This window comes from Sarcophilus harrisii, chromosome 4 (genome assembly GCF_902635505.1).
Source record: "Sarcophilus harrisii chromosome 4, mSarHar1.11, whole genome shotgun sequence".
Classification (NCBI taxonomy): Eukaryota; Metazoa; Chordata; class Mammalia; order Dasyuromorphia; family Dasyuridae; genus Sarcophilus; species Sarcophilus harrisii.
The window spans coordinates 269368383-269381049 of NC_045429.1; the positions used below are offsets into that span (position 1 = coordinate 269368383).

The 12667-nt window shown below is 35.7% G+C and overlaps 1 protein-coding gene across 2 annotated transcripts in view; it reads left to right on the forward strand.

Moving 5' to 3' along the window:
• The window catches only part of XPO5 (exportin 5), a 59692-nt gene that overhangs the window by 43186 nt on the left and 3839 nt on the right, over positions 1–12667 (forward strand). For both annotated transcript variants that reach the window (XM_012549078.3, XM_023502987.2), the window contains 6 exons: positions 2706–2806; positions 7734–7830; positions 8457–8593; positions 9532–9629; positions 11717–11763; positions 12190–12287. In XM_012549078.3, coding sequence (XP_012404532.1) covers positions 2706–2806; positions 7734–7830; positions 8457–8593; positions 9532–9629; positions 11717–11763; positions 12190–12287 — 578 coding nt within the window. The remainder of the gene's footprint in view (positions 1–2705; positions 2807–7733; positions 7831–8456; positions 8594–9531; positions 9630–11716; positions 11764–12189; positions 12288–12667) is intronic.

The following is a 12667-nucleotide window of genomic DNA, read 5'->3' on the forward strand; positions in this document are numbered from 1 at the left end:
AATCTCAAATTCCTATGTCATTAGAAATTTCAAAGTTCTGACATGAATAGATACTTTATTGAATGTTGATTCAGCAATTTTCTCTTCCTTAGGAGACCCTAGATGGTGCTATGGGGCCAATAATGACAATTTAAAAAAAAAAAGAAAAACCAGAACAAGTTTGAATTTTGATGCCTCTAAGTTTGTCTGTTCAGTGCAGAAGGTAAAAGTTGCCATTAGATTCTGTATAGTAAGATGTATTTTATTATTATGTTGGTTATTTTGAATCTAGAATAAAACAAACTTGTTGGCTAGTTTGTGAGATGGTTGGAGATAGTAAAATTGGAGGAGAAAATTGACTTTTCATACAAAATTCTTTTCTTCTCTAAAGACTCATCTCATTAGTCATACTTTTATCTTTTATCCTAATAAACTCTTTTAGACTTACTTTAAATTTGTGCTTGGAGACGCTTTATTTGTTGTAGGTACATAAGTACTGATGGGAAGGATATTTGATAGCAAATAGTGTTGGCACCATGGTGGTGAAATTGTTAGATAATCTAGAAATTGCTTTATAAGATTATCCTTTAGTATGCTTCCTTGATTTGGGGACACTGTGGTAGGCATTGAACAAAAAATGGGGTCAGAATTCATATAAGTGTAGTATGCTCATTGCCTTAACTTAGAAATCCATTTATGAGATCTTAGGCATCATGTTGATAAAATCCTTGGGTAATTGAAATATTATCATCATCATTAGCATGAAGATTACTGGATGGGCAGGGGGAAAGAGTGAGATAAAAGAAATCCAGGGTCTTGTAGCTTTAATAACATTTGTCATCTTAATGTAATTTGAGAATAAAAACCAAAGATCTCTGTCTCTAGTATCTTGAGAGCTTGCCTGAAGAACTGATATTGGCAGAAAGTACATTTTCCTGAAGTAGTGCATATAGGTAAAAGCAGCTAAGAGAAAATCTTAACTAATTCAGAAGAAAAAAAAGATGGCAAATGTGCTGAATTTTCAAGAGTAATCATCTCCATAGGTTGCTTTGTGATGCTTTTGATATGCCATGGGCAAGAGGGGAAGCTATGGAGTGCAGGTCAGAACAGCTTCCTAGTCACTGTTCCTTGGTCCTAAAAACAGCTAGTTTCTGCTCAGGTTAGCTTGGATCTAGCAATATCCATCAAGGATTTGGCTCTCTCTTGAAAAAGCCATTTGCTCTGAGTGGATATAGCAGTGGTGTCACTAAAACTCCCAGCCTTACTTTTGTTTATACTATAGGGACCAAGCATGGACTTCTTACTGTCAATGGTGTTGTCTTGGTGTTATTTTCTAACCCAGCACTGGAGTTCTGTTAGGTAGCTTCAGAGTAGATATCTGGCATTACTTAGATTTTGGGCAAAAACTGCCTTTTTGGCTTCCCATTTCAGGAATCAGTTATTCTTCCAGACCAGCCTAAGACCATGTGTAGTAGTTTGCTTAATGAAACTCTATAAAAACAATTTCTGTCTTGACTCTCCATCTCTGGCCCTGAGAATGTAATTCAGTAAAAAACTGTTTAGGAAGAAAGGGATTTAACAAGAACTATAGCTTTTCAAATCTGTCTTTATAGATCTCTCTTCTTTGTAATTCACAGCACTGTTTTGGGTAAGACAATAAATGGCAAAATAGTGGCTGATATTTTTGTAAAAGAAGGCTAGGACTGGAAACAATAGTGTGGGATCTTTTTACATTGTTTACAGACAACTACTCTCTTTGTCTTGACAAAAATTGGCAGCAACTTTCTTCTTTCACTGTTTATTTATGATTCAGGCAGATGCTTTTTGACATTGATAATTCTACTCCTGGATTTTTTCTACTCAAAAAGTTTCAAATGAGAGTGGTATCACCTCTGTATTTTGTGTCTAGTCTCCTAATGTAAGCATTAGCAATAAAATTTCCCTTGCTGAAACAGGTGGATTTTCCTCAGTCCCAAGGGGCCACTTGGCCAAGATCAAACTATATAAGTAAGAATCTGTATCATTAAAATACTGGTATGGTTTAGATTTTTGTGACTTAATTGTATGTAAAGCCTTCTTGAGCCAGCATGAGAATATGGTTTTGGTGTTCATTTCTAATTTGGGTTGACATTAAGGTTTTGTAGAGTGTTATATTTCTGTAATGTTAGATGCTGAAGAAAACTATCATATGATATAGTGAAATTTGTTTCACAGGATGGAAAAAATTTATTCTCCATTGGGCTAAGGAAGGACTATAACTACCACAACACAGCTTTATGTTTCCAGTGACAAATAAAGCAGAATTGTTTATCATTCTTGCAACAAATAATAATAACTACTTGCCTCTAATGATGTTGGACAATTCAACTCTAGGAGTGGCCAGAGCAGATCTGTTTTAGGTTCAAGAAAACATCATCTCCCAGAACTGGTGCTGAAGTGTTTGTTAGATTAACAGCTACCTTCCTTTCCCTTGGTTCCATATTTCATATGTTTATACTTCATAGCAGAGTTCCAGGCTTCCATTCAGAACCCTTTTCTTGAACACTCAGACTACTTAGTGCCCTCATTTTTGTCCCCTGTTAGAGAAGTCTTAAGAACAATCTTCATCTGCATACCAGTGGGAAAAAAAATTCTGATGTACAGCACAAGGTAGTCTCTCCACTCTGTTATTTCCCTTCTTGTCAGATTCAGAGAAACATGCACATAAAGCAACTTGTCTCTTTCAGAACACACAATACTTTGTATACACCAGAGGTATTGGCTAAACTGGGAGATAACTTCTCAAAGGCTTTGGATATGCTTGAAGTAGAAAAGAATGCCATCCTAGGTAAGAAATTTTACATTTTCTTTAAGAAGTTCAGTTTTTCCCAATCTCTTCTCTTCTATTCTAAGAATTGCTGCAAGCATACATCTAGAGCAGTTTCAGCAGTTTGGTATGTGTAGTTCCTGCTGCACTAACATCTTACTATGCTCTTGATATATTCACAAGGCATATTATAGTGAAAAGAGTATAAGACTTGGAGCCATAAAAACCTGGATTCAAATCATACCTCTACTATTTATTAGTTCTGTTCCCCTGACAAGATACTTAATCTCTCTGTTCCCGGTCAATAGTCAATAAATATTGATAAAGCACCTATGTGCCAAGCTGTGTATTAAACACTGGAGATACAAATAAAAACAAATATAGTTTCTCCCCTCAAGGAGCTAGGAGTCCATTAAATGAAGACAATGCACAAAAGGAAGCTTAAAAGAAAGGTGAGAAGTAGGAGGAAAAGGAGGTGAAGGTATCTGGTACAGGGACATAATGGAGAGTTATGGCAGAGTCCAAAAGCAGAATAGCTGGTGGGAAATGGGGAGAAAACTGTTCTGAGCCCCCTCCTTAAATAGAGAATCTGGAACTATGTCTCTGCCCTCCATTCATAGAGTCAGAGGTGGAAGGTACTTAACAAAAAGATGGAAGTACCAGGCAGATTCAGTCTGGCAACATAATGGGAGAATAATTTTCCTGGGGAATAAAGGCAAGATGAAAAGGTCTAGAGAAGTCCAGAAGCAGTGAGGCAATCTATGGTGACTAACTTGCAGGGTTTATTGTTAGGGCAAAATAAGTTAACATTTGTGTTGCAAACTCAAAAGTTCTATGCAATTATCTGTTACTGATGCCACTTACTATTTAACCTTTCTGAGAGTTAATTTTCTTATCTGTACAGTGAAGATTATGCTAAATAGGAATATGATTGTAAGAATTTGTTATTCCTCTAGTAGCTGTCATCCCAACCCTAGCACAAGTTATCTGAGTAGTGATTGATCAGGTGATATATACTATCTTTTCATCACCTATGTATTACATATTCAACCTTAAGAAAATGCATTCTTCCTCTTGTTGCCTCTATGATTTTGGTACTCTACCACTAGATAACAAGAGTATGTCACATATAAGTAATGTTTAATTTCTAGGCTTTAAACTAAAAGATTCATTTGCTTTTATATAAATAGCAAATGTTTTTTTAAACAATGCATTAGCATATAAAATGTTAAGAGATATGCAGTGTATTAATAAAAAATTATAAATGCATAAAGTATTGATATAAAATATGAAGCTCTATCTCATAATATATTTGAATTTATTTGACCAGTGGCTTACTTAATACTTTTATGGCAGCTTTTTTTTTAGAAACCCACAGACACTTTGATATCTAACTGCAAATAAGTTTTACTAGAAACTGGGAGAAGTTCAAGGGACACTAGGAAATGGAAGGTAGATATGAAAGATAGATACAACGTCTAAGCAGTCCCACAGACTGCTATAGGACTACCTACACTGAATGTGTGAGTGAGTCACAAGTTGTTTAATTTTTGAAGCTAAAATCCCGCAATAATAGCCTCTCAGTTTATGGGTTAATCTAGTTGAGAGTTAATTATTCAAAGATGACTGAATATAGTGTGTATGGATGCTGAGTGTCAGTGCCTTTTTTGGTAATTGTTATATTTTCTTCAGGGCAAAAATGAATGTCTTTATTGCTTGGTCCTCAAGTGGACTGAAATACAAGCATTTAGAGCATCTCCTCCCCTTTCCCCTTACCGATGAGGCAATTGGGGTTAAGTGACTTGCCCAGGCTCACACAGCTAGGAAATGTCTGAGGCTAAATTTGAACTCAGATCCTCCTGACTTCAGGGCTGGTGCTCTATCCACTGCGCCACCCAGCTGCCTCTCTCTCTCTTTTTTTTTTTTTTTTTTTAATTTAAAGAAATTCAAATATTCCTTTCCTACTAACCCTGAACTTGATTTGAATGATTTTTTTAAAATAATACAGAATCTTTGTATACCCAAAACCTTTCCCCCACTTGATTAGAAGGCAAGCTTAGCTCTACCAGACAACATAAAATATATTAGAAAAAACACAGTGGGTAAGGCTAAATTAATTAAGCAAATTCAAGTGGGAAAATATCAGTTTTGCCTGTCCAGTGTTATCCATTAGCCAGAATTGCCTTTTCAATCCCTTATCCTATGAATCTTCCTCATCATGTAGAAGTGTGAAGAGAGTAATATATCAAAACTAATCAGTAAAAACAGTTTATATCCACTGAAATGGAAGTCTTCCCATTTAGCTTAGTTTTTTTAGTTTTCCCTAGGAGTTAGTGATAATATGAATATAGTTACTTCTTTCTGCTAGCAAGCCTTCTAATGCAAATTGGCATTATTAGAGGAACCGTACCTTTTATGATTCAACACAAATGTGGCAGGTACATTTCTTCACATCTCTATTAAATCTTCAAAGAAACTACTCAAGCAGTTTGAAGCCTTGGTCAGCCACATGAGAATCTAAGCTATTAGCCCAGATCACTTAAGTACCATGTTGTGCACTGTCTACTTCAGGTAGTTAGTGGTAGAACAATATGTACCTTAACAATCTTCTTCCTGGGGCAAGCAAAATGGCAGAGCAGAAGGAAGCAACACAACTAAGTTCCCGTCAACAATTCCAAACATCTATAAAATGTACTAGATCCAATCCTGATGGAGAAATCCAGAAAAAGTCTCAGACCCATATTTGGGCACTCTACTTGACCCACACCAGACTGAAGTGCTAACTGGAAGCTTTGTCACTCACAAACAGTTCTGGGTCACAGATCCAAGGTGGAATAAAAAGGGCATTTATAACGTGCATAAGGGAGGGCCTCATTATTATCCCCCCCCCAAAAAAAAAAAAAAAAGAGAGAGAGAAACTTTAGAAGTTAGTAGCAGCTTGTGATTTAGGGACAGAGCAGAGTCTCTTTACCAGTATCTATTACCAGAGTAGAAATCTCAAACCAAAGAGGAATTTATGACTCTGTCACTCTGAGGCAGCAAAGCTTTCCAACCAGTTTATGGGCTGAGTCCAGCATCATCTGCTTTTGTTAAATCCAGGTCAAGACCTTGCAGAGTACAAACCAGGGAGACACCAAATTGTTGAAATTTTCTAGGTCCCCAAAAGTGATCCTGACATTCTAGAATAACACAACACTCAATAACCCAAGAAAGTATTAATACAGCCAGCCTATAACGTTCCTTTGGAAGTTCTGCAGAGCCCAATTCTGATATGAAATCCATAGTCAGGAAGTAGTCTGGAAGAATAGGCCAAAAAAGAAAAAAAAAAACTACCATAAGGACCTATTATGGTAGTAGGAATGCTCGACAAAAACTCGGAAGAGAATGATTCCAAGACATCTACAAGCAATGCCTTGGAGAAAAAAAATAGTTTGGGCATAAACTAAAGTTGCTGGAAGAGATGAACCAAGAGGTTTTTTTTAAAGACGTTAAAAATATTTTTTATAAATAGAATGCAAATGTTTTAGTAAAATTTTGGAAAAGAAATGAGAGAGATGGAAGAAACAAGTTGGAAAAAGTGTGAAAAGCTTGGCACAAAAAATACAAAACCTTATTTAAGCAACAAATTCCTTAGAAATTTGAATGGACCAAATAAAAACCAATGATATCATAAGGCAAGAGAAAATAATAAAGTCAAAATGCTGGGGGAAAATAGAAGAAAATATAAGTATCTAATAGGAGAAAAAGACCTGAAAAATAGATTGAGGGGGGAAAATGTTTTTAAGATGTGGAAATAGAATTTACCAATCACTTCCTAAGAGAAAACCTAAAATGAAGATTCCCAGAAACATTTTAGCCAAAATCCAAAATTTCTGGGACAAAGAAAAACTATCATAAGCAGCCATAAAGAAAAAAATTTGAGCACTAAGGAGCCACATTCAGGATCAGCCACCACTATAAAGCAGCAGAGAATTTGGAATATAATGTTACAGACAGTGAAGAATACATGGATTTACAGCCAAGAATAGCCCAAGACTGAATATAATGCTTTGGGAGTAGGGGAAGGAAGAGATGAACCTTTAATGAAATAGAGGACTTCCAAATATTTCTGAGGAAAAGAATGACATTGCATAAAAACTTGGGAGTGCAGAGAAACCTTAAAAAGTAAACATGAGCTGCTTACATTCAAATTACAATTCAAATGCAAGATGATGCATGTATCTGAACCCTTATCATCATTAGGGTTCATAGAGGGAGTACAGTTAGACAAGGTGCAGGATTGGTTCTGTTGTTTGTCTTGATTATCTTTAAAAAAAAAAAAAAAAAAGAGAGAGAGAGAAAAGGAATACTGTGGTAGAGGGAAAGAAAAAGAATGTTAGGGAAAATATCGAGTTATACAAATCTGTAAAACAAGGGAGAAGGGTAGGGGGGAGCATTTAACACTTGAACCTCACCCTCAGCTTAACTAGTCAGAGGGAAAGAGGAAATGTGAGAAGGGAAGGAATTAAAGAGAAGATAGATTATGGGAGGGATTAGTTCTTAGGAAGATAAACTCTAGGGATATAAGAAAATATTTATAGTTTTTTAAGCTAGCAAAGAGTGAGATTCCAAGGAAGCAATCATAAATTGTGGAATGGATAAGCAAGTTATGCTACATAAATAAAATGGAATGCTATTGTGCTGAACTCCCTTCGGTATAAGCAGACCAACCATGATTCCAGAGAATAGATGGAGAAACATGCCACCCACCTTCTAATAGAAAAGTTGTGCGATTTAGAAAGTGGAATGAGGCAAGTATTTTTTTTAGAACAGGCTCAATGTGGAAATTTGTTTTGATTGACTACATGATTGTAATTTTTGTTTTGTTTTCCATGTTTTCAATTGGGGTAGAAGAGAGAGAAGGTCCATCTTGTCTGATTTTTCTTTTTTTTTAATCTCCCCCACCTAGGACTTCCTCAGCCTCTCCTGGAACTCTATGACTCTCCTGTCTACAAAACAGTGTTGGAACGAATGCAGGGTTTCTTTTGTACTCTCTATGAGAATTGGTAAGAGATTGATATTTTCTATATTCTATTCCTCACTGTTCCTATTCATGGGCATATTAGTGTTAGAATGCCTAGTGATTGGTATTTAATTCATGTTCCTTTGGGTACCAATCATTTGAGGAAGTACAAATATAAATATTCTCTTATTAAGGACCAATGGCATTATCAACAGGTTGAACTTCTGGTTCTCTTCCATGATTCCCTTGTGAATATCATGATTATTCCTTTTCCAATATTGGGGTATATTTGATCTGAATCTTTTACATTCTTCTGTATTTCCTCTTAGGACAAGTGACATACCTGGATTTAGGATGGCTAGAGTTCAAGAATTCTCTAGTTACAGAGTTAGTTAATTGGTCCAGGTGGCAAATTTACTGTACATCTTTAGCTTGAATCACCCAGTAACAGCTATCCTGAGATAATTTTTATTATAAAGTCATTCTGCTTTAATTAATGTGCAACTAAAAGGCACTTAACCCTTGACTCAGAAATTTATTGAAGTTGTTATTGATGAAGCAAGCAGGAGCAAATCACATTTTTGGTTTTTGTTTTTTTTTTTTAAGTTTCTTGGACATTAAGAACTGGCATTGGTGGGTACTGAATTTGCTGGTGATTTTCCTTTGTAGTTTCCATATCCTAGGGAAAGCAGGCTCTTCTATGCAGCAAGATTTCTACACTGTTGAAGACCTTGCCACCCAGCTTCTTAACTCTGCCTTTGTCAACTTGAACAGCATTCCTGACTACCGACTCCGACCCATGCTTCATATCCTTTTGGAATCTACCAAAAGAATTGGAAAATAAGAAATAATCCACATAGACTGAGGGATTTAATTATCTGGGTTCGTGAAAATTTCACTAAAAGAAAAATGAGTTGAAACCTAAAAGCAATAGAAGAAAATTACAAAAAGAGACAGGAATTCTTGAAAGCTGTTTCTTGTATAATTGGAACCTTATTAGCAAGTCTTAAAAGGTCTTGTTCATTCTCTTAGGATTAGATCTTTTCCCTCAAATTTATTGGTTTGACTCAGACTTAACTTGTGTAATTGTTGTGTAGTTGCCAGTATACTGCTTCTGTGGAAAAGCAACTTCATTTTGGCAGTTACCCTTCATTTAGGGACAGAATGACATAGTGGGAAGAACCCTGGATTTGGGAATTAGGATCAGAGTGCAAGTCTCCTCTCTGTTCATAATTGTCTTTGAGTGAGATACTTGACTTTTGTGAGCCTGTTTCCTCACAGTAAAAGGAGAGGTTGGGTTAATTGGCCTCCAGGATCCTTTCCATCTCCCAAGTTGTCCTGGGATCCAGATAACTTTCTCATCTTGTTTTTAATACTGGCATCTTTTTCCCCCTAGAACTGTGAAACCAGTGGAGATAGGAAGCAAAACTTGGTTGGAAAAATAACGCCTTCCCCTTTTTCTCACAGTGGATGAAATTTAGCTCTTGCAAATGTAAGCATGGATACAATCTGGAAATGTAATAGAATTAAACAGCCAAACAGCTTAGCATGCTAGGGAAAGAGACAAGTCTAAAGGCTTACCTAACACTAGATAGTGTCTTTGGTAGCTTTAAAACTACTGGCAGACTTTTTGAACATGGTCTACCATCTGACTGTCTCAGATTACCCAGGAACAGTATGCTTGTGGAATGAGGGGTATACCTGTGCCTTGAATATTATAGTCTCCTTAACCTACCTTCTTAACGGGTTTTTGTGAAACCTCTGGTGCTATTCTGCCCTCCAGAGCATTATGAAGCCCTTGTATCTCCCATCCTTGGACCCCTCTTCACCTATCTGCATATGGTAAGAGGGCATTATCAAAAGGATATTGAAAATCCCAGCTCAAAAGCATCCAGCTAAGGAATTCAAGTTAAGAATGGTAGGGATTGTGGGGTAGGGCTTATAGGTAGTGCAAAGGGTTAAGTGACTTGCCTAGGGTCACACAACTAGTAAGTGTCAAGTGTCTAAGACCAGACTTGAACTCGGATCCTTCTAACTACAGTGCCAGTGCTCTATCCACTGTGTCATCTAGCTTCCCTTGGGTTAGGAATTCTTTGAAGCCTTAAGTTCTTCTAGATTGAATTTATGGCAAAAGTTTCTCTGGTTTCTCATATTGTCTTTAGTTTAAACAAAACTAATAACAGTCTAATTCAGAATGTTACAAAAACCTAAAATGTAAGTTTAGTCTTCTTATTGACTGTATGAATCCTTGTATAGTTAGCTGCCTTTTTCTGTTTCTTAGGTTTTTCCTAATAACCAGATTGTTATGGAAGGAGGGGATGCTAAATGTTACTACAGAAAGAATCCACAAACCAGCTGTTATAAGTATAATAATGTAGTTTGGTAGCCTAAACACTTTAGAAATAAAATTCTTTCCTGTTTAAGTGATCCTTTGAACTGCTGGTTATTATATTGAGCTGTGGTATTCTAAGCTGTATCCTATCATCACTATTCTTTCTTGTAAGCCTCAAATGTGGCCATCTAAGTTGATGAAAATAGAAATGTGAGAATCATATCTTTTTTTAAAAATAGGACCATTTCCAGAAATGTTCCTTCTTTATAGAGAGCTATCCCTTGTACAAAAAAGTTTTAAAAAGGGGAAAACAGAATTGAACTTATTTCCATTTGCTTTCCATTTACTTCATTTCATTTTTCTTCCCATTTCTAATCATGTGTTATTTTCCTTGTTCTGCTTGCTTCATTTTGCATCAGCATCTTTCCATGATTCTCTGTAGTCTTCATATTTATGGTTTTTATGATACAACAATATCACATTCATTTTTCACAATGTGTTTGGCCATTTTCCAATTGATAGGTATCTACTTTATTTCTTTTCTTGTTGGGTTTTTTCCTGCTCCTACAAAAAGTACTGCTGTAAATACTTTGAGTCATTTAACCTCCTTGGGAGATGCAATGGGATCTCAGGGCAAAAGGATATCGATATTTTATTCACATTCTTACATAATTCCAAATTATTTCCCGGAATGAACAATTCACAATTCCTCTTTATAATATTTTACTATGTTTATCCTCTTCATTAGTCCTTCCAATATTGACGATTCCCATCTCGTGTCACTTTTGACAATTTCCTGGGAATTGATTTTGATTTGTATTTTTCTTATTAGTAAATTTGGGGCAAAATTTCACATGGTAATAATTTGTTATTCTCTTGAGCATTGCTTATTCATGTTATTTGATCAAATTTATCTTTGGGAGAATGGCTTTTAGTCTTACATATTTGCATTTGTTCTCTTTTTATCTTGGAGATCAGACGGTTATTCATTTTTTTGCAAATAATTTTGGTTTTTTTCCTGGTCAACAGCTTGAGAAGGGGCATTATTTCAAACTACTACATTTCTAGGAAGCTTAGATGACTTTATTCTATAACAAGGCTTCTTAAACATTTTTCTCACTTGACAACCCCTTTTCATCAGAGAAATTTTTATATAACCCTAGATATACAGGTATAAAAATAGGCATGCAAATCAAACATTAATTTATAATAAATTATGAAGAAATTTATTATAAAACAATTCTTTCATGTGTGTATATATATGTGTGTGTGTGATATATATTTATAACATATATAAATGTAATTTTATTATTTATTAAAGATGAAAGCACATTTGCATATTAATAAGATGGATGTGCTTATTTTCACATAAACAATTAAATCTTGCCAAAATAATTTCATGCCTTTTTCTGTCTGAACATTCAGTTACATGATCCCAAATGGGGTCCTGACCCACAGTTTAAGAAGTTGTTTTTTTTTTTACCATTCCCACCCATAATAGAACATAATAGAATGATAGAGCTCTGTTTATTTCAACCAACCCGTAAGTGGGAGATTATTTCCAACTCTTTCTTTTTATTTCCTCACTGTTTTCCAGAGGCTTTCCCAGAAATGGCAAGTCATCAACCAGAGGAGTTTACTGTGGTAAGAAATGTTTCTGCCTAAAGTTTATTGGGCAGAAAGCCCTGCTCAAATAACCACTATGTCAGCAGAGATTCAAATTGGAATCATTCTTGGGAAATAGTCTTTGCTCAGCTGTCCCAGGTGGGAAAGGAAAGATCTGTAGGCTGACATCCAGGTTAAAGGATTTTGATGCTTTGGAAATCTCCTCTGATCTATTATTATATAATCTGACTTTTCAGGTGCATCATTCCCCCCACTTCAACTTTCAGAATTGTGTGTCTAATACTAGATCATTTAGTGCCATATCCAGTTTTTGTTGTAATAAATTTAATGGAATGAAATGACGAGTCTGCAGTGGGGAGGGTTCACTTTCCACCTGATTCCCAAACTTTTCCCCTTTACCCTAACAACCCCTCCAGTGTTATCTAACCCTTTGGCTCTCTTCAGCGGTGAAGAAGAGACTGCAGATGAAAATCCAGAATCTCAAGAGATGTTGGAAGAACAATTAGTGAGGCTTCTCACTCGTGAAGTTATGGACCTGATCAGTAAGTAACACATGAAAGAACAAAGAAAGAAGGGAAGGCCTAATTCTCATGGTTAAGTGTTGGCATTTCCAAGTACATTATTTCAGGTGTAAATTATCTCTCCCATTATCTCAGTAACTTGATTGAACCAATCCTACTATGTTGTCAATCTTGAGCAAATATTCAAGAAATGCTGACTGATTTGAAATTAAGATTAAAGGTTGTGTTAATGGTTATTGGATCAATAACAGGGTGTAAACTACTCATCCCACTGAAGACAGCATAAGAGCTAAGTATAACTAGAAGAGTTTGTCTTAGACAACAGAGAGGGATTTCTCACGGTTAGGAAGGACATAAGCAAAGAAAAACTATAATCTCAGTAGAAAATTTTGGAATGAATT